Source organism: Pollicipes pollicipes, unplaced genomic scaffold (assembly GCF_011947565.3).
Source record: "Pollicipes pollicipes isolate AB1234 unplaced genomic scaffold, Ppol_2.1 Scaffold_3087;HRSCAF=3621_pilon_pilon_pilon, whole genome shotgun sequence".
Taxonomy (NCBI): Eukaryota; Metazoa; Arthropoda; class Thecostraca; order Pollicipedomorpha; family Pollicipedidae; genus Pollicipes; species Pollicipes pollicipes.
Genome location: NW_023596225.1, coordinates 41217801 through 41238638, shown reverse-complemented (window position 1 = coordinate 41238638; position 20838 = coordinate 41217801). Strand labels below are relative to the sequence as shown.

The 20838-nt window shown below is 59.7% G+C and overlaps 1 protein-coding gene across 1 annotated transcript; it reads right to left on the bottom strand.

Moving 5' to 3' along the window:
• Positions 1-1059: 1059 nt before the first annotated feature.
• On the bottom strand, positions 1060-19923 carry LOC119090170 (dipeptidyl peptidase 9). Its single transcript, XM_037212962.1, has 18 exons — positions 19813-19923; positions 18359-18616; positions 16045-16209; positions 15637-15772; positions 14834-14959; positions 13781-13880; positions 13239-13412; positions 11846-11999; positions 11121-11228; positions 10364-10498; positions 8466-8579; positions 7539-7595; positions 7287-7496; positions 6268-6387; positions 5727-5879; positions 3566-3676; positions 2858-3001; positions 1060-1860 (listed from the first exon to the last, which is right to left on the bottom strand). The coding sequence occupies exons 2-18, from the start codon at positions 18608-18610 to the stop codon at positions 1768-1770; spliced, it is 2352 nt and encodes a 783-aa protein (XP_037068857.1). The 5' UTR covers positions 18611-18616; positions 19813-19923; the 3' UTR covers positions 1060-1767.
• Between the last annotated feature and the right edge of the window lie 915 nt (positions 19924-20838).

The following is a 20838-nucleotide window of genomic DNA, read 5'->3' as shown; positions in this document are numbered from 1 at the left end:
AGTACCGGGCGGTGGAGCCCGCGCCCCGGCAGTACCGGGCGGTGGAGCCCGCGCCCCGGCAGTACCGGGCGGTGGAGCCCGCGCCCCTGCAGTACCGGGCGGTGGTGCCCGCGTCCCTGCAGTACCGGGCGGTGGAGCCCGCGCCCCTGCAGTACCGAGCGGTGGAGCCCGCGCCCCGGCAGTACCGGGCGGTGGAGCCCGCGCCCCTGCAGTACCGGGCGGTGGAGCCCGCGCCCCTGCAGTACCGGGCGGTGGAGCCCGCGCCCCTGCAGTACCGGGCGGTGGTGCCCGCGTCCCTGCAGTACCGGGCGGTGGAGCCCGCGCCCCTGCAGTACCGGGCGGTGGAGCCCGCGCCCCTGCAGTACCGGGCGGTGGAGCCCGCGCCCCTGCAGTACCGGGCGGTGAAGCCCGCGTCCCTGCAGTACCGGGCGGTGGAGCCCGCGCCCCTGCAGTACCGGGCGGTGGAGCCCGCGCCCCTGCAGTACCGGGCGGTGGTGCCCGCGTCCCTGCAGTACCGGGCGGTGGAGCCCGCGCCCCGGCAGTACCGGGCGGCGGTGCCCGCGCCCCTGCAGTACCGAGCGGCGGTGCCCGCGCCCCTGCAGTACCGAGCGGCGGTGCCCAGGCCCCTGCAGCACCGGGCGGCGGCGCCGGTGCCTCCCGCGCGCGTCCGTGCGCCCGGGGCGGCGACGGCGTGCCGCTTGCGGCGACCGATGGCGCGGCGCGCCGATCGCGGCCAGCCGCTGTTTGTGCCCAGCTGTCTGCAGGCCGGCTAATGGGAGCGCTCATTAGGGCGGCGCCGGCGGCGCTAATGCCGCTAATCGGAGCCGCACCGAGCGCACCTCGAGCACGAGCACGGCCGCTCGTCAACTGGGCGGCACGCGCCGCTCCGGCCGGCCCGCACAAATTGTCGCCGAGAGGCGGCAGCGAGCGTCGTCAGGCCCGCGCGCCCACGCGGCCGCCGGGCGAGACAAGCTGCTGATACGACAGAGACACCCCCGGGCCGCCGCACACGTCAACACAAAGCTGGAAGCTCGCCGGTGGCTAGCGAAACAAACCAGCGGAGATCCTGCGCTGTTATTAAGAGAGCCAGGGTATCAGGGTATCTTAGTTCACACAGTTCAGAGTACACCAGTAAAACGTCTCGACCAGGGGTGCATGGCTTTCGTGATGTTGTACGACATGCCACCGATCCCAAGAAGACAAAATAGGCCTTCTTCGGATACCATAAAACATAGCCGGTGCTAACGCCGCGTGAAATGCGTTAGTAAAAGATCTCGTCTACAGGTCAAAATAAGATGAATACATCCCGTTCACTAGCTAGAGCGATGCAAAATTAGGAAAACGGCTTACAGACAGCGCTCTCCGAGGTTCATGAGCTCACCACGCTCCCTCCCGGCCGTCTCGTCTCCTGGCGGAGGTACCCGAGTGCCCTCCGAAACCTGACGGCCATCCCGGAGAGCTCCTGCGACCCTCCAGACGCCCACTAAGAGCCCCGGGAGGCTGACGACGGCCAATGAAAGCCCCAAGCAGCGGTCGCGGACGCCCCCTGAGCGAGCGACCTCGTCGAAGGCGCCGGCGCCCGGCCGCTCCACACGGCGGACCGGAGGCGCTTCGGGGCGGCCAGCTCATGCAGATCTGCACAGGGGAAGCCGACCGAGCCGCCGCGCTCTCGCTGGGTGGGCGGACGCCGGTCTCGCCGCCTCGCACGCTTCACAAGCAGTTGTTGAGGAAGGGTGGACAGACGCCGGTCTCGCCGCCTCGCACGCTTCACAGGTAGTTGTTGAGGAAGTTCAGCAGCGTCAGCTCGTAGTGTTCGCTAGACTCCAGCGCCCGTAAACTGTGCCGTTCGTTCGGGTACACCTGCAAAATCGCGAAACACACGCTATGTCACAGCATTTACACGACGGCTTAGACGCCGCCACTGCGGGAGCTGGCGGGTGTAATCAAAGCGGGATAACGTGGACCGCGAGGCGGACCACCGTCCCATCGCGCAGTGGGAGGACCTGGCGGAAATGCGCCGGCTAAAGATCCGCAGATCCGGTCAGCTGACCATTCCTTCAACAGGCATGTGGCGCCTAATGTCGACCTCCAATCTGCCCCCCCCCCCCCCCCTAAAAAACCATACATCACTTCAAACGAACTCAACTTCAGATTCAAAGATGGCCATTGTAAGCCTTCTTCAGAATTACGAAGGCCGTCTACCAATGCTAGTTTCATCCGCTCGGCCTGTTCAGTCCTAACATCACGTTCGCGGACACCTGGTCCGACCTCTTTCCGCGGCGCCGGGGAGCCCCGCCATCATTGACATTTCAGCCAGGATCATTGGACGATCCCCGACCAGAGCCGACAACGCCGGCCGAGGATCAGCGCTGGGAGCTGGCAGCGGCTGAGCGCTGACAACGGCTGAGCGCTAACAATGGCTGAGCGCTAACAATGGCTGAGCGCTGGCAGCGGCTGAGCGCCGACAGCGGCTGAGCGCTGGCAGCGGCTGAGCGCTAACAATGGCTGAGCGCTGGCAGCGGCTGAGCGCCGACAGCGGCTGAGCGCTGGCAGCGGCTGAGCGCTAACAATGGCTGAGCGCTGGCAGCGGCTGAGCGCCGACAGCGGCTGAGCGCTGGCAGCGGCTGAGCGCTAACAATGGCTGAGCGCTGGCAGCGGCTGAGCGCTAACAATGGCTGAGCGCTATCAATGGCTGAGCGCTGGCAGCGGCTGAGCGCCGACAGCGGCTGAGCGCCGACAGCGGCTGAGCGCTGACAGCGGCTCAGCGCCGACAGTGGCTGAGCGCTGACAGCGGCTGAGCGCTGACAGCGGCTGAGCGCTAACAGCGGCTGAGCGCTGACAGCGTCTGGGCGCGCACCTGGAGCTGGTACGGTTTGCCGGCCCGGATCAGTGCCGATATCAGCTGCTGCGTGTGGAAGAAGTGCACGTTCTCGTCCATGAGGCCGTGGAAGATGAGCAGCCGGTTGGGCTCGCTGGGGAACTGGTTGGCATAGCTCAGCACCTGCAGCAGAGCAGCGTCAATACATGGCTAGCGACGTTTTGACGTTGACAAGGGGACGTTCGCACGTCCTCCTGCCTTGGCCTACATGTTGTCGTAAACTTCCATAGACAGGTCATATGCAGATTCTGTTTCGCACTAGAAGACAGGTCAATTACGCCATTGAGGATTTTCATTATTTTCTCTTTTTACGCACGTTGGTGTTGAGCATCTTTTTCTTAAACGCTGAGGTACATCGCTTCCCACAACACTACGATTTTATAATTCATGGAAAACACCAGATGATATTAAGATGGCATTTAATCAAAAGCCTCATGACGCTGTCTGTGAAAAAATGGCATGCAGTGCAAAAACCATCTGCCGTACGAGTGATAACATCCACAAAAAGCCATATCAAAACCTACGCAGCACATAATCCAACACACTTCAACAACAAACAGAGTGGGCCGCCGACCATGCGTGAGGCTCCAGCGCGGGGCGTCGGCGCCCGCGACGGCGGCCCACACGAGAGGGTCCCCCTGCGCCCGGCCGGTTGGCGGCGGCGGCGGCCGGGCCGGCCCCACTCACCGAGCCGGCCTCATAACCGCACGGGTTACGGCAGGGCAGGTCCATGTAGCGCTCCGTGTAGCCCGTGTCGTAGAGACCCCAGGAGACGACGGGCGCGCCCGGCACCGCCAGCTGAGGCAGCGGCGCCGCTCAGGTCACCAGCTGGGTCACTCAGGTCACCAGCTGGGTCGCTCAGGTCACCAGCTGGGTCACTCAGGTCACCAGCTGGGTCACTCCAGTCACCACTTGGGTCACTCAGGTCACCGGTCACCAGCTGGGTCACTTAGGTCATCAGACAGGCCACATAGGTCACCGGCCGGGACACTCAAGTCAACAGCTGTGTCACTCAGGTCACCAGCAGGGTCGCTCAGGTCACCAGCTGGGTCGCTCAGGCCACCAACTGGGTCACTCAGGTCACCAGCTGGGTCAGTCACGGGCGACAGCACAGCGCATCGTCGCACGCGGGACGTAAAATTGTTCACCCATATATATAAATAAAAAATAATAAAACCCACAAATAAAATAAAATGTTCACCCATAAAGGACTCGCACGATAAATCGCTGATGAAATCGCTTGACAATTTGCTGGCTATGGACCTTCCATTTCAGCCGAGGTTCGATGGGACTGTAAGCATGTACAGTTTCGGTGACCGTGACTAAATCGCTACGAAAGATATAAGCATTTGGTGCGGGCATCGGCCGCACTGCACTGGGTCACACAGCCGTGCAGAGTTTCGTGGGACAAACTCTCCTTCCGGCTTAGGTCCCAACAACGTGTCGCATCCCAGACCAGCTCTCAACACGGCAACACTGGCCGCCTTCTGGTCAACTACTGGCTCTGCTATGGAACGCACGGTGATGAGACCGTTTGGTGATTTGAAACCGCACATTCGCCACCACCATACAGTAGGTTCCGCGTCTCTAATGCCTTCCCTCTGACGAGACCTGACGTCAATCTTCAAGAGCGCCCAAAACGGGTCGAAGCACTGCTGTGCCGAGATATGCTTGCCCCGCCGCACAAGCCGGCACGCGCGTTCTTTAATGCGATCACCCCTGCTCCACTCCGACAAAGCGCACTGGGACCGACCATCTATGGCACTAAGCCACCTACACTTCATCCAGGTATCAGTCTCTATTACTCGAAATGATCCAGTTTTAACGCGGAAATTAACGTTTAACGGAAATCCCGGAAAGACGAACAATCTAATGTCTTTAATGCCGTTTAGCCCTTAGATGTTAAGTGCATGGGAGATGATGGATTTTCCTCAAATTGCGATGCGGGTGGGAAATGATGCGCGAGCAAACAGCTGACGTGCAGTTGCCAAGATTAAGCAGCTTAAAAATTATGAGGTTGAGCTTCTGGCTGTTCGTGTCGGTCACCTAACAGTTCTCCATGTTCTCACTGCTCAAGTCCCATTCACCCGGAAAGCGGCTTAGTTCGTAACTAGCGCACCGGGCAAAGGAAAAAAACAAACGGCGGCAGTAAGTGTCGCATACAGCTAACACTATCTCCCGCACGCATAACATCCATCATGATCATCCTCACAGGCCAGGTGCGTCGGGAGGGACCGTGGCGCCGCCTGCTGACCGAGCCGGGGTCGGCTTGGTCAGCAGGCGGCCGGCCTGGTTGGGAGGGGGGCGGCCTGGTCGGGAGAGGGCCCGACCTGATCGGGAGAAGGTCAGCCTGGTCGGGAGGGGGCCGGCCTGGTCGGGAGGGGGCCGGCCTGGTCGGGAGGCGGTCGGCCTGGTCGGGAGGGGGCCCGGCCTGTTCGGGAGGGGCCCGACCTGGTCGGAGAGGGGCCCGGCCTGATCGGGAGAAGGTCAGCCTGGTCGGGGGGGGGCGGCCTGGTCGGGGGGGGGGGGGGGGGGTCAGCCTGGTCGGGAGGCGGTCGGCCTAGTCGGGAGGCGGTCGGCCTGGTCGGGAGGTGGTCGGCCTGGTCGGCAGGGGGGCGGGCCTGGTCGGAAGAAGGGCCGGCCTGGTCGGGAGGCGGTCGGCCTGGTCGGCAGGGGGGCAGGCCTGGTCGAGAGAGGGACCGGCCTGGTCGGGAGGGAGCCGGCCTGGTCGGGAGGCGGCCGGCCTGGTCGGGAGGCGGCAGGCCTGGTCGAGAGAGGGGCCGGCCTGGTCGGGAAGCGGCCAGCATGGTCGGGAGGCGGCCGGCCGGCGCCGGCGGCAGCGACGTACCTTGAACACATCAGGTCGCTGTGCCAGCGCCATGAGGCTGAGGTAGCCGCCATATGACCAGCCCTGCACGGCCACGCGGCTCAGATCGATGATGCCCAACAGGTCCGACAGCTGGTGCAGCGCGTCCACCTGGTCCTGGATCTCCACCGTGCCCTGCCGACCAGGCGCGGCGCCGTGGGGTTAGCCACGCCGCTCGCGGCCGCCCGTGCCGCCGCGCTGCCGCCACACGTCACTGCATGCTTTTGGCACGAGCGTGGTCACAATGCACCAGGCGAACACCGCAATACTGTCATGCAGGGCAGCACTTCGCACCGGCAGTTTCTTGTTTCTGGTTACACGCGTCACAAACTGTCACATGTGTTCTTATCCGAACAAAACCACAATGCTGCTGATGCAAATGACCGCTCGCCCGGTTGAACGCAGCCTCTTGGGCTTACGAGGCAGCACAAAACGCCGCGACATGTCGAGACCAACAGTCCGGCTGCGAGCGGTGCAGCTGGCGGGCGGCGCGTCGTGCCGAGGCCAGCCGGCCCGCACTCACCATCCTGTTCTTGATGTGGCCCTCAAACTTGGTGCCCCTGTTGTGCGAGCCGCGCGAGTCGATGCAAACCACGCAGTAGCCCTCGGCCGCCAGGATGTGGTTCCGCAGGTTCCTGTACCCCTGCCGGCGAGCCCCACCGTAACAACCACCGACAACTGCTCGCTACGGCGAGGTGTCAACGCCCGCCTGCTGACAGCCTTTGCCCCCGCAGTCGCGCCTGCTTGCCTCCGCTTCTTGCCGTCGGATCTGTGCGCTCCTGTGAGCGGTGGGACTCCGCGTACCGTGACTTCACAACGTCCAGTTCAAGGGACGCGGCCATCTCTGGGCATGTGTTCACTGGACATGCCTCAAAATCCTTGTCAGAAATGGGCGTACGGAATGGGCGTGGATGGCCGGAGTAAAGGCAATATCCAATGCAACATATGGGGCCCTCCTCACACAATTATGTCCGGCGATGCCCCCTAGGATGGGCTGTATGAAGTATGAACGTACCTGATTTACATTCGCACACACGCAGTACGCACACAAACACATACAGCGCAACGGACAATGCCCGTAATCAAAACCCAGCAGGATCCCTTCCGTCCGATAACGGGACGTTCCAGGCCAGCGCGATTTCAGCCCCCCCCCCCCCCTCCCCACTCGTCCCATCCCGGCTAAAATACCTCTAAATATGCCTCATCGCCGGGTGAAGCCACGAGTATGAGAAGCGCCAGAGACAAGGAGATTCGAGACGGGTGATCGCCAAGGGCACGTGATCGCCGCAGGGCAAGGGGATTCACACGCATCTACTGTTCTGAACCGTTATCGGACAGCAACAGTGACAGGCGGACACACCGACAGACCTGGCCGTCAGGACATCGGACCACCGCACTGCGATGCCGTCCACTGGCACCACGCTAACCGGGTGGACTCAGGGCTGCACTGACCACCCTCCGCAAACCTCGGGCGCTGGCGTGGGCCGGTCGCCCTCCCGCTTCCCCCCCCCCCTCCTCCCCCCCCCCCCCCCCCCCACCAACCTTGAACGTGTTGGCGACCACCTGGACCTGGGGCCCGCCGTAGACGTTGACGACGGTGGGGTAGCGTCGGCCGGGCACGTAGCCGGCCGGCGGGTACACCATGCAGTAGAGGGACTCGCCGCCGCCGGCCGAGCGGCACTTGTGCAGCTGCGGCAGCCAGCGCGGCGGCTCGAACGAGCACGGCTCCATGATGAGGCCGGCCGGCACCAGCTGCACGTCGCCGCCGGCGCCGCCGGCGTGCACGTGCCACACCTGACAGCTGGGCGGCGTCGCCAAGTTGCTGAGCACGGTCACCAGCGCCGTGCAGTCCTGCCGGGCCCCGGCGCGGCGCGTCAGACGGGGCCGCCCACCGCACGGCCAGTTCCAGCAGCGGCCGCACACCGCACGGCCGGTTCCAGCAGCGGCCGCCCACCGCGCGCTCGGCTTCAGCGGCGGCCGGCGCGGGGTCACGGACAGGCCCACTCGCAGGCTCAAGAAAGAGTACACTTTTTTGGAAGGGAACGAGACGCACGTCGTCACCTGCCTTTTGCTGAGTCCCAGCGACTGCATCAGCCATATTAGCGCTCGTTGGTAATTGAGCCATATATGCAATTTGGGAAACATAATCCGCACTTCCAAAATTATGCGTACCGGAGTTTGAAAAACTCCTAAAGATACAATTTAAGTGAGTGTGAATTATCTCACCAAGTTGCTCAGTTCCTACTTCACTAAGCATTATATAATTATGCCAAGTTAGATCCAGACATAAGGTTGTTCAATTCTTATTTCAATGAAGATCTCAGCATGCTGTCAGAAAAGTTATTCCGACCATAACGCTTTGAAAAAGCTTACCACGAGTATAAGTCACAAAGAGCGACACGAGCATTCCAGCTATTCGAGGTCATCCGTATCAAAACTTTATGCACGGCGCTGCTCTAAACCTTAGAACAGTGCCCATACAGACCAATAACAGTAATTCATTGGCAGTTACGGACAGCCCTAAGGTCTGCCCGCCACACGCGTTAATTAGTTCCTGGTATGGAAGGTCGACTATCTCCAGCATAAAACAGTTCTAACACCAGAAAGACAGAAGCTCACGGCCTTTCCCGCCCATGTTCGGCATGGTCCGAATCAGCCAGGGCATGGCAGCGGTCTCGGCGCGTCAGCTACCGGCCAGGGGACGCCGTCTGGTGACCTCACCTCGTTCAGAAGGGCGTTGTGGTAGAACCCCGGCTGGGTCAGCTGCTGCACGCGCCCGGGCTGAACAAACGAGGTCACGTACAGGTGGCGCTCCACCGGCGTGTCGCGGCTGCCCTGGGGTCACAGCACGACAGGTGGTGTCATGTCGGGTCAAGGTCGCGTACAGGTGACGCTCCACCGGCGTGCCGCGGCTACCCTGGGGTCACAGCGCGACAGGTGGTGTCATGTCGGGTCAAGGTCGCGTACAGGTGGCGCTCCACCAGCGTGTCGCGGCTGCCCTGGGGTCACAGCACGACAGGTGCTCTCATGTCGGGTCAAGGTCACGTACAGGTCACACTCCACCGGCGTGTCGCGGCTATCCTGGAGTCACAGCGCGACAGGTGGTGTCATGTCGGGTCAAGGTCACGTACAGGTCACACTCCACTGGCGTGTCGCGGCTATCCTGGGGTCACAGCGCGACAGGTGGTGTCATGTCGGGTCAAGGTCACGTACCGGTACAGGTGACGGTCCCCGCGACAGAGTAAATCCGTCTTCAGGCAACCACGAGACCACCAGAACGAGCCGGATGTCTTGGACGTTTTATGCTAGCCTGTCATGACCGATAGACCTCGCCGACGGCACCGGTCGCACGGGTGGGCTCTCATGCCGCTCGGCTCTATGAGACGGGCAAGGTCACTGATAATGGTATGAGGGTTCCCCGGGTACCGCCCCCCCCCCCCCCCCCCCTCCTCTTCTCCCACCCCCACCCCCTCCGAAAGAAGACCAAGGGGACAGCTGGCCCAATGGCTACCGGCACCCAGACGAAACCAACTACAGCGAAGGCTGGGGATGCCCATGACGCTCAATGGGCGGACAAAGTGGCCATGAGGTAAGGCCAGTAGCATGGACCCTACAGCAGGTCACGGGGCTAACATCGCGAGGCCGCTCACACGGCTCCACTGTTTGCGATGGTTGTGGCCGTCAGAGAGCCTGTTGTTGTGACAGCCTTTACCCTTTGCGCACTTTCACGAAGTGAGGGTTGAATTTAGATTCAGTCAACTAATCCTCTCAGGAAAACTTCCAAAACTCCCCATTTTTGGATGTGATGGATAAAATGGATTTGTCGCACGACTACTCGCTGTCTGCAATAAACTTTTGCAGCGTTTTCCTTCAACTGACTTCTTCATCCAATAGAATCATTCCGATCTGCTTTGTTTAGGTTCGCCGGCACACGTGGAACATTTTCTTGATGAACTGATGCGCGCCTGCGTGTGATGTGTACGTGTGTAGGTGCGAGCGTTTGGTTAGGTTGTTTGCTTGTGTGTATCGTATATTCATTGCGCTTACAGCGAGACCGCTTCCGTAATTGGGTTTTCGCCTGTGGAATGCTTATGTCCTAAATAAAAAACAAATAAACGTCGTCATTGTGTGAAACACACAGTCATGTCATGTTTCAAGTGTTGACGATGGCCACGTTTTAGGACGATTGAAGACGCACTGAGCAGCGCCTCGGTGTCAGCTTGGAGCACATGGAGGCGAACCAAGTATACATGAATGTCAGCTAGGCGCACATGGGTGTCAGATGACAAAGCATGGGTGTCAGCTGGGTACACATGTACATCAGCTCGACGTACACAGATGTCAGCTAAGAAAACACGGACGACGTCAGCACCGCAGCGCCCATGGGTAGAACTCAGTGACAGCGAATGTCAGCGGCGGAAACGGACGGTACTGATATCACACTACGGCCCCCACAGGCGCCACTGTTCCCCAAGGAGAGTGGTGTGCGTGACCCACGTTGTGCCCGAGCGCACGGGTCACGGGGTCCACGTCTCACCGACCCGCGGCCCGTGTCTAGCGCGAGCCCGACGTCCGCACCCCCCCCCCCCCCCTCCCGCCGGGCCTAGTGGCGGCCTCACCTGGAAGAAGACGACGCCGTGCTTCTCGGACACCCAGACGTGTTTGTTGTCGACGTTCCACTGTCCGGAGGTGAGCGGCACCTTGCTGGTCATGGGCGGCTGCCCCGTGGCGCGGGGTCCCGGCTGGCGGCTGATCTGCACACGCAGGTCACAGGTCATAGGCCACAGGTCACGACACGTGTGAGGGACACGTCGGCATTTTAGATCATAAAATCATCATCAGGTCATTAAATCATATTACTATATCAGATCATCACCCTTTGCGCACAAACCCCACGACTATCACGCTACGTTTGGAAACATCCGGGGGGGGGGGGAGGCAACCACGTCCGAAATACGGTCTGTAGAGGTCAGGGGTGACAGCGGCCTGTCTGAAACTCCACTGGCGGCAGCGGCCCCGCCCCACACCCACCGCTGGACCTGTCCCCCCTCAGCCCACCGACCGCTCTTCACACGGACGTGACGCCGTCACCTGGTGTCCGCCAGGCTGCACCCATTTTAGGAATCCATGGAATGCCCGGAATTTTCGTGGGAGTATGGGAATAATGACAGGATAGAACAGAAGAAACACGTTTCTGATAACAAGGGGGTTCAACTACCACGTCACATTTAACACCAATTAACAAATGTCTCCATAGTCACCCACACCATACGACAAAACCGGCCACCAGTGTCTTTTATTATACGCAAACTGAGCATTCTACTGACAGCGCTTGAGAAGCAGCCCTGTCCGTCAGTGTGCTCGTGCTGCACGTACCTGGGCGGTGACCAGGTACAGGTGCGTGTACCCGGACGAGTCGTCCATCCAGAGGAAGCAGATCTGGTCCGGGTCACTGGTGGGGATCACGTGGAAGGTGTCGTGCACCTGCGAACCGGCCGACTCAAGTGAGCGGCAGCGAAGCGGGACTGCCGGGTAACGCTCCCGAATAGTGACAATTTGTTTCACAGTGGTGACATTCCGGTTCAAAATTACGTACGTTGTTCAGTGCAGCTGTGAGGTATATTACACATGAAAAAGACAATGATGATGGCCTTCGTGTCCCCGACCGATGGTAGAGGGTGGGCGCGGCGCCATAGCCACATCCCGCGTCGACGCTAGCACTGCGCCCCGCGCGCGCGTGAGTCCCCGCATCGACACAGGGGTACATTAGACAGCGGTCCGGAGCGCGCAACAGTCCCCGCATCGACACAGGGGTACATTGGACACACGCGTCCACCGCGAGCGGTCCGGAGCGGCGTATCAGTCCCCGCATCGACACAGGGGTACATTAGACAGCGGTCCGGAGCGCGCAACAGTCCCCGCATCGACACAGGGGTACATTGGACACACGCGTCCACCGCGAGCGGTCCGGAGCGGCGTATCAGTCCCCGCATCGACATAGGGGTACATTAGACAGCGGTCCGGAGCGCGTATCAGTCCCCGCATCAACACAGGGATACATTAGACACACGTGTCCGCCACGAGCGGTCGGGACGACTCACGTTAATCCAGACGTCGGTCTGGGAGGAGAGCAGCAGCTGGACGGCGGCGGATGGCGGCGGCCCCGGCACCGGCTCGTCTGACACGAACAGCGCCACCGGCACCAGCACCAGGTCCAGCCGGCACTGAGACCGGTCCAGCAGCTGGCAGTGCACGCTGAGGACGGCCGACAGTCAGCACAGGTCACAGGTCATACCCCCTCAGGCGGGGCCACAAGTCAGGGACACGCGTCACCAGAAGTCACACACCGGGAGCAGGCGCTAGCAGCTGGCAGTGCACGCTGAGGACGGCCGACAGTCAGCACAGGCCACATGCCACACCCCCTCGGGCAGGGGCACAGGTCAAGGACACGCGTCACCAGAGGTCACACACTCCGGGCCGGCGCCAGCAGCTGGCAGTGCACACTGAGGACGGCCGACGGTCAGCACAGGTCACATGCCATACCCCTCAGGCGGGGCCACAGGTCAAGGACACGCGTCACCAGAGGTCACACACTCCGGGCCGGCGCCAGCAGCTGGCAGTGCACACTGAGGACGGCCGACGGTCAGCACAGGCCACATGCCACACCCCCTCCGGCAGGGGCACAGGTCAAGGACACGCGTCACCAGAGGTCACACACTCCGGGCCGGCGCCAGCAGCTGGCAGTGCACGCTGAGGACGGCCGACGGCCAGCACGGGTCACGGGCCACACCCCTCCGGCAGGGCCACAGGTCAAGGACACACGCCACCAGAGGTCACATACCGGGAGCAGGCGCCAGCAGCTGGCAGTACACGCTGAGGACGGCCGACGGTCAGCACGGGTCACAGGTCATACCCCTCGGGCGAGGACACAGGTCAAGGACACGCGTCACCAGAGGTCACACGCCGGGAGCAGGGGCCAGCAGCTGGCAGTGCACGCTGAGGACGGCCGACGGTCAGCACGGGTCACAGGTCATACCCCTCGGGCGAGGACACAGGTCAAGGACACACGCCACCAGAGGTCACACACCGGGAGCAGGCGCCAGCAGCTGGCAGTACACACTGAGGACGGCCGACGGCCAGCACGGGTCACGGGCCACATCCCTCCGGCAGGGCCACAGGTCAAGGACACACGTCACCAGAGGTCACACGCCGGGAGCAGGCGCCAGCAGCTGGCAGTGCACGCTGAGGACGGCCGACGGTCAGCACGGGTCACAGGTCATACCCCTCGGGCGAGGACACAGGTCAAGGACACGCGTCACCAGAGGTCACACGCCGGGAGCAGGCGCCGGCGGACTTCACACGGGGACGACCATTTACCGCAGATCGCATACAAAAGACGGTGCATCGGACACAGACACCCAGATAACCCACTTCAGGAAGGCGCGCGACAAAGCCCGTCACACAGCGACGAATGCGACAGGACGCGGCACTCACAACTGCTCGTCGAGCCAGCCGACGCGCACCAGGTACTCCATCCACGGGAACATGGAGGCGAGCGGCGTATGCAGGTGGCGGCGCGTCACGGCCGTCACGCCCTGCGCCGGGTCCAGCCGGAACTCGAGCAGCTTCAGCGCCGAGCTGGCGTTGGTCGAGCCGGCCCGGGGGTACCTGGCGGCCGGGCCAGGGCGACGTGTACCGGAGCGGCGGCGCGGCCGCGCACGGCACGGCCGGCGGCAGCAGGCGACACAGCGGAGCCATGCTGGAGCGGCCACGAACGGGACACGGTACGGTTCACGGCAGCGACGACGACTGATGCAGAGGTCTTCTCTGCGTTAAATCATAGCCGCGACAACCGAGCAAAGCGACACAGCAACCTCTGTCAGTCAGATCACGGATCAAATGCCGTCATGATCGGATCAGATCCGACAGATCCCAGATCATGACAGATCCGTCACCGACGGAGCGGGTCAGACCGGCCTCTGCTGCCGTCCGAGCGTGGCGGGCGCTCGAGGCGGCGGCGAGGACGGCCGGCCCACCTGATGGCCTCGGGCTCGCCGCCCTCCTGCGCCGTGTTCAGGTACAGCACCTCCACGTGCGTCTCGTCCACCTCCTCGTACAGGATCCGGTACACGCCGTCTGCGAACGCAGGCGCGTACTGCATCGGCGGCCGCGTCGACACACGAGAAGCACTAACCAGCACGGAATTGCACATAACATTGGAGTAACCACAGGTTCGCGTCTGGGTATCATGAAAGGCTTATACTGAACGAGTCTCACGACACTGCTGGCGCACCGTGCCTTGCGTACACCGACCATGCCCACATGCAAAGAATGACGAATCGTACATGATCGGAACACGGATCGCAATGCATCGACGATCAGAACACGGATCGTACATTCTTTAACAGAGCGCCGCGAATTGTGAGTCATTTCGCCACTTTGGACATACATCAAGATCTTAGTCGCATTAAGCCGCTGTAGGCCACGACAGCGCAGTCCCAGCAGCCACACCCGTGTTCGTCAAGGCGAATACACGCAGCCTCGGCGGGCATGGGCGCTGAAGGCGCAGCTGTGAGGCATTCAGTCTCGGACACACGTGTCGCCGGCCGGTGCGCGTGAGAGGGGTAATCGACGGGGCGTCGGACACAGGACAAGATTGTCAAAGTTCACACTGCGCACAAACACCGCGGAGACCAAGCACGCAACTAGCGCCATCATCAGCTTGCCGGAATGTGCACTTTAATGCTAACTCGTCGCGCGCATATTTAAACAGTCATGTGGCGACAGCGTACCAGCAGAAATACTGTGCTGACGACGATGGCCATTCACCGAATCACGATTCTTGTCGAGGCTGGCAGAGGCGCAGCAAATGCAGCCGTGGGGAGGGAAATCACGGAGGAATGCTGAGCCACACAAAATGACGTCACAAAATCACGCGCCGAAACAACGGCCGACATCACCACCGCGTCCAGCGCCGTAGCGCTGGAGTGTGATGTCACGGCCACAGCCTCGGGGTGTGACGTCACCGCCGCAACCCCGGAGTGTGACGTCATGTGACGTCACCACCGGCGCCCGGGCCGCACGCTCACCTGACGAGGTGGGCGCCCACCAGAAGCCGACGAAGCGCGAGAACTCCTCCTGCATCACGTACGAGGGGAAGCCGGCGCTCAGGGCCTCGTCCTCCTGGTGCGAGAACGTCAGCCGCACGTCCACGTCTGGCGGCGAGAACACGGCAGCGCGTCTCACGACGTGCGGTCTGCGACGCGCCGTTGGTTACATTTGATAAGTTTGCGCCAGGTTGCGTCACGTTGTGCATTGGCCGACCAAGCATCGTAAAAGCCACGAGCACACGCCAACAATTTGATATTCATTTCAGTGATGACGTGGAGGATGTCGAGTGAGGGTTTGGTTGGTTTCCGGTTGGGTCGTGCGTTATTTTACCGTGCCGCGGCTTCCCTCTCTGGCAACCACGATCCATGACAGCTAAGTAGATTGCATCCGTGTGCTGTGATACCGTTAGAAAATAAGCTGCGACTCAAGACTATAGGACTCAGACGTTGACTTAGACTGGCCTTTAACAGTCAAGGAATGTGACCCCGACTTGCACATATTACCCACAAATATGGCTGGTCTCGGACTAATATTAAGTGGTAGAGGAGGACTCGGAATGAGGCCTCTGACTCGACTCCGGCTGTTGTACCCAGACCCGCGGCCGGCCATGAGCAGCCCGGCGCGCTGTACCGCCGCTCTGGACACTCCCAGACACGGCCACACGGCTCAGCGATGTGCCCGGCCCCCTGGCGGCACCTGACCGGCCCGCTCCGGGAGAGCGACGCCAGGCGGCCCGAGGTCGGCCCGGCCCGGCCCGGCGCCGGCCGCACCGCCGGCTGACCTGTGCGCGTGCTGGCCACCCAGATGTCGCCGTCCTCCACGTAGGCCATCAGGTCCGGGTTGGAGGGGCAGATGGTGGGGTTGAGACGCGGCTGGCCGCGGCTGCTCGGGATCTCATAGGGGAACGCTACCGTGCCCTGTCGACCGACAGACGCGTCACCGTCACGTCACCGTCACGCAGGCCCACGAAACGACGCACAACCGTCTTCCAGTCTAGTGTTCGGCCATTCGACAACAATCCCAAGGGTCTCATTGCATTCCATGAGCACACAATACGCGCGACGCACTACACGCAGTCTCGACACGGCCCCAGTGTGACAAAGTACGCGCGGCTCCCCGCGTCCGGCACACACTCCATCCCACGCAGCCCCAACACGGCGCGAGCATGACCGGGCACTTCGGGCCTCACCCGCGAGCTGTCGTCCGTCACGTGGTAGACGCTGTTCCCGGCGGTGAAGATGAACTTGCCAGATGCGCGGTGCAGGCTGTACTCGGTGATGCCGCAGCCGACCACCCGCTTACGCTCCAGCTGCAGCTGCTCGGCGCGGCTCGACCGGCTGCCATAGCGCACGCACTGCGACAAAGCATGGCGCGGCACGTCACGTCCGCGGCCGCAGCTGACGCACGGCACGGCATGGCACGCTCACGGCCGCATCTGGCGCACGGCACGGCCCGTCCGCGGCACCAAACGTCACGCCCGCAGCTGGCGCACGGCATGGCACAGCAAGGCACGACACGTCCAAGGCCGCAGCTGGCGCACGGTAGGGCACGGCACCACCGGTCACGTCCACGGCACTACACGTCACGTTCGCGGCACCACACGTCACGTCCGCGGCCGCAGCAGGTGCACGGCGCGGCACCGCGGGTGACGGACGCTCCGACGCCTGGACACGTGCCAACCCGGGATGCCTTGGCCGGCGGTGCCGCGTGTGTCTCAGCAGGACAGTACTGTTCGCCACAGAGCTGGTGAGCCGCAGCCAGCGCGTCGCTGCGCCGGTATCAACCATGGTTACGAACGAGTCTTACTTTGACGGCGGCAACGATCTGTCCTCTGAGCGGCCCGACCCGCCCGGCCGGCGCGCTCTCCAGGGGCCCGCAACCACAGGCCACTGAATCAGCAACGACAGCGCGGCTTTTAAAGGCATTCATTATCGAATTCGACATTGAATGCAGCGCTTTCAGCTGACCTGCAACATTTTTTCCTGACAGTTTATCACGAAGGTACGAAGGCAGCGCGACGTTTCGAGCCCCGTACCTCAAATAATTACCGTATGTGCATTCATGTTTGAAGCTGATGTATTATAATCGCTTCTCGCAATTGCACTCGCCCGGGTAACAGCAAAGGTATCCTGGTTTAAACCGACAAAAGCGCATTCCTTGACAGCCGTGGTTCATAATACCTGGAATAGGGTGGACTCCTGGGCAGGCCGACCAGGCAAATGCAGACTCAACACTTTCCAGTCATAGATTTCGAATAACGTATACATAAATCCTCATAAGCTTTGTGAGACACTTGAGCTTAATCGGAGCAATGGTTATATGATATTTCTAAGCGCGGGCAGCAAAACATTATCAGCCACGCTGAGAAGGTAGCCATTTTCCAGCACGAGGTGGCGGACTGGGTGCTCGGCAAAGTCTGCAGCGGAGACTTGGTAAGGCACCTTGCACCCGTGGTCAGAAATAAATGCATTTGCCTCATGGTGAACACTGGCCTACGCACCAAAACGCCAAGCCTGCTACGTGCGATGGCCATGTGGGACTAGGCTTTAGACCGTACGGTCACCAACGGTCGACACAGGTCATACAATCTTATGGAATGCTGGCATTCTGGCAGTTCATTGAGTGCGGTAAGACTTGACTATCGGAGCTAGGCCCAGAGGTTCCTAGACGCCGTGCTGGAGGGTCCGTTACGCAGCCATGAGGTGACAGTGCGGCTGTACATTGGCATGTTGAAGCGCTTCTGCAGGCATCTGAGGCAACACCCCGATGGGGGAAAGGAGAAAATTGGATTCCAGCATGGTGGAGCGACTCCCCTGCACATCCGTGGTGGCCCTGATCTGGCGGAAGGACCAATTCCAAGAGCGCATCATCATCCGAAAGACAGACACTCCGAAACCGGCTCATTCTCAGGATCCGACCGCTCCGTATACCTATCTGGAATTCCGAAAGAACCCCGAGTCAGCAAGGGAGTCCTCAGAACCTCGGCGACTGTGAGAATGCTACCGACCAGGAGGCTCGTAAAATCATACGTGTGCGTGTGCGCAAGGGCTATCCGTGAGGCGGTAACGCTCGCGGACCTCTGCCCCCCACAAAAAGTGGGTCGCCTGGAGCATGTGCTTCAGAATTCCCGGATGATGACAAGGTATGCGCGGTGTATCACACATATCTCCAGGGTTCGGTGACATTTTTCATCAGTACATTTACCGCCGTGGCTCGTCAACTGCACGCCATGGGCAGGAGAAATCAGGGCATATTTTATTTCCGCGCAATAGATTTACGGCGCGTCAACTGATGATGATGTGGGCTTTGGGGCGCACCGACTACGTTGGTCATATGGCTCCGCGTCGACTGCACACGGTCATGTGGCGCAGGATACAAGGCTTCCGGACGTGCGCAACGCAGGTCAGCAGAGCGCAGCAGATTCTGAGCTGCCGCTTGCGGGGATCGTGCGTGCACAGCTGGTGGCAGCAGGCCGTGTGGAGCCGGGCCGGCTCGACACTCACCTGGAACGTGGGGTCGAACACCTGCTGCCAGGGCAGCTTGGCGTTCTCGCTGGCGGCGTCCGGCGCCACGTCCACGTAGCACAGTTGGTTCTCAGAGCCCGTGCGCGCGCTGAGGAAGTAGACGCGCAGCTGGCCGTCGGGCAGCCGGCGGAACGAGAAGTCTTGCGGTGTGCGCGACGAGAGCGCGCTGAGCGAGCGGCGCAGCTGGTGCAGCGTCTGGCGCATCTCGGCCCACGGGCGCTGGCTGGCCATGACACGCTGGCGGTGGCAGACAAGCCCCATCAGCTCGCCAGACAGCATAGCATACTGACAGCTGGTGGCAGGTGACTGTGTGGCAGCAGTATATTCACTGGCAGCTGCACATTGGGATCAGTGTGGCAGGGTTGTGGGACAGGAATGTGCATCAGGGTGTCCTGACTCCAGTTGAACCCTGTCATGTTGCAGGAGTGGAAAGGAGTACACACCACAAGTCACACAGGTGACCAAAGTGGTTTGTGCGCTGGTACACATATTTTTTGTCAAACTTATTTTTATCCTCTGTGCAATCAGGACAGCCAGAGTTCAGCTTCCTGGAAGATTGCTAGATACAAAAATATGGTTGAATCCATCCCTCAAAAATATAATATAGGATGGTACAGGAAAGCAATGTCATAAGGTCCATACACCAGTTCACAGTTTATGCCCCATAGCTAATAATGCAACACATATGAGCTTTAGCTCATGCAAACTTTTGCATGTCAAAATACAGATGATTTTGATGTTAAGGATTCTGTTTCCCAAAACAATCATTTGATGGCCTCCTAAAAAGATAGAGCTTTTGAGCATTTTTTCATGGTTTGAAAAGTGCATTTCTGAGTGACTTATGCTAGCAAACCAAATCAATGCTGTCTGTTTTGTCAACTTCAGGGCTGTATTCTAAAAAATAATCTTGATTAATTTATCATATACATGACCTGATCCTGATAAAAACTGTTCTTGATCCATTATTACTTTACAAATGGTGAAGGGTTTTGATACAGCCTGAATGATTCTCTCAATTGATTTACTCATGTAGGAGGAAGGGGTTTTTGTGGGCACTGCCAATACCAACAGGGGAACTGGCTTTCGGACCGAAAATTTATATTCAGATATGGTTGCAACTAAAGCAAGCAAATACTAAACCATTTAAAACTTCAAAGGCTAGGTGCCATGTTTTCATTCAATGGCATGCAGCACTCCATTGTGTAACCCATTCCTAGTTCAATAGGGACCTAACAGCCATCACTTTTTGGTTGGAACATTACACTAGAACACCACGGGAATTTTGCTCCACGAGCCCGTGATCAGTGCGCAACCAAGAAAGGGGAATGGCCAAAAAAAAATGGGCAACCCCATCAATGAACGGCACCTACATGAGGAGGACCGTACGCAAATAGCCACAAATACTCTATGCCAATTTAAGGAAGGCTCCTTACATTTAAGTCCACTTAAATACCGCAATAAGCTGGAAGTGTTTGCGTCCACCACAAACACTTCTCGCCCCTCACAACCCCACTCCCATGAAGTGAATGAGGTGGATGCTGCCGCATAGCTACGGCTTTGGGCGCAGCCAATGTGACGGCACAGCTGTTCTTGAAGACCTCAACCACACATAGATCTGCCAGCTGATGATGACGTCAGTGACGAACCAGCCTTGTCGAGATATTGCATTGGTTGAAACTAAGGTCAGGTAAGTTTGGAAGCTGATCAAGTTTCTTGGCTGTGATTGAAGTGGAGAAATTTGCGTTTTACTGGGTAAAATTAGAATTTCAACAGACATTTTTTAGTTCAAAGAACCTTTTTATACACATATGCCGATTTACGCATTGAGCAAACGCATACGCAATACCCAATTTTTTACCAAAACTCCCAAAACCATCGAGTTTTTCGATACAAGTCAGGCCAAAAATGCCCAGCATCGTGCAATAGGCACAACATTTGGTGCTTTGCGTCAAAACTGGCCACTATGGACGAAATCTTGGAGTACAGGGAAAAGCAATGAAGGCTCCGAGTCCAAACTTGAATGGCTATAAGCCTTAGTCACACAGTTTTCCGCAACAAAGGAAGCGTATGAGAGCTAAAATGGTGCAAGCCATCCTTGGCAGGGTACCAAATGAAGGCTTCTGCAAGTTAATCCCAGAAAGCCAGACATAGTCCAAACTAAACCAGACGGAATCAGGCTGGACCGAACGGGTTCACACATCACCGGCAGGACCGAACGGGACCAGGCGGGACCTCCAATTTTTAGCCCTTGGCCCCTGATACAGAAAGTTGAGGCCGCCTCTACGCAATCCAAGTAAGCGAGCTTCGAGCATATCCAGAACATGTAATCCTCCTTGGTCATGAATCGATTTCTACTGGTTATCCGCAGACGAACATTTCCGGTACATTTCCCACGTTGTTCCTCATTCCTGCGTCTCGCTATGTCACCGACAGTTGGCGGGTCAAACTCGAAAGCGTGC

What these genes read in the sequence shown, in the direction of transcription:
- LOC119090170 (XM_037212962.1), bottom strand. Translation starts at nt 18,610, where the DNA reads ATGGCCAGCCAGCGCCCGTGGGCCGAGATGCGCCAGACGCTGCACCAG. An exon ending in GGCTGGCTCGACGAGCAGTT is followed by an intron (nt 12,000 to 13,238) that starts GTGAGTGCCGCG and finishes GGCCGTCCTCAG; the next exon opens with CGTGCACTGCCAGCTGCTGG. An exon ending in AGACCGACGTCTGGATTAAC is followed by an intron (nt 11,229 to 11,845) that starts GTGAGTCGTCCC and finishes GCCGGTTCGCAG; the next exon opens with GTGCACGACACCTTCCACGT.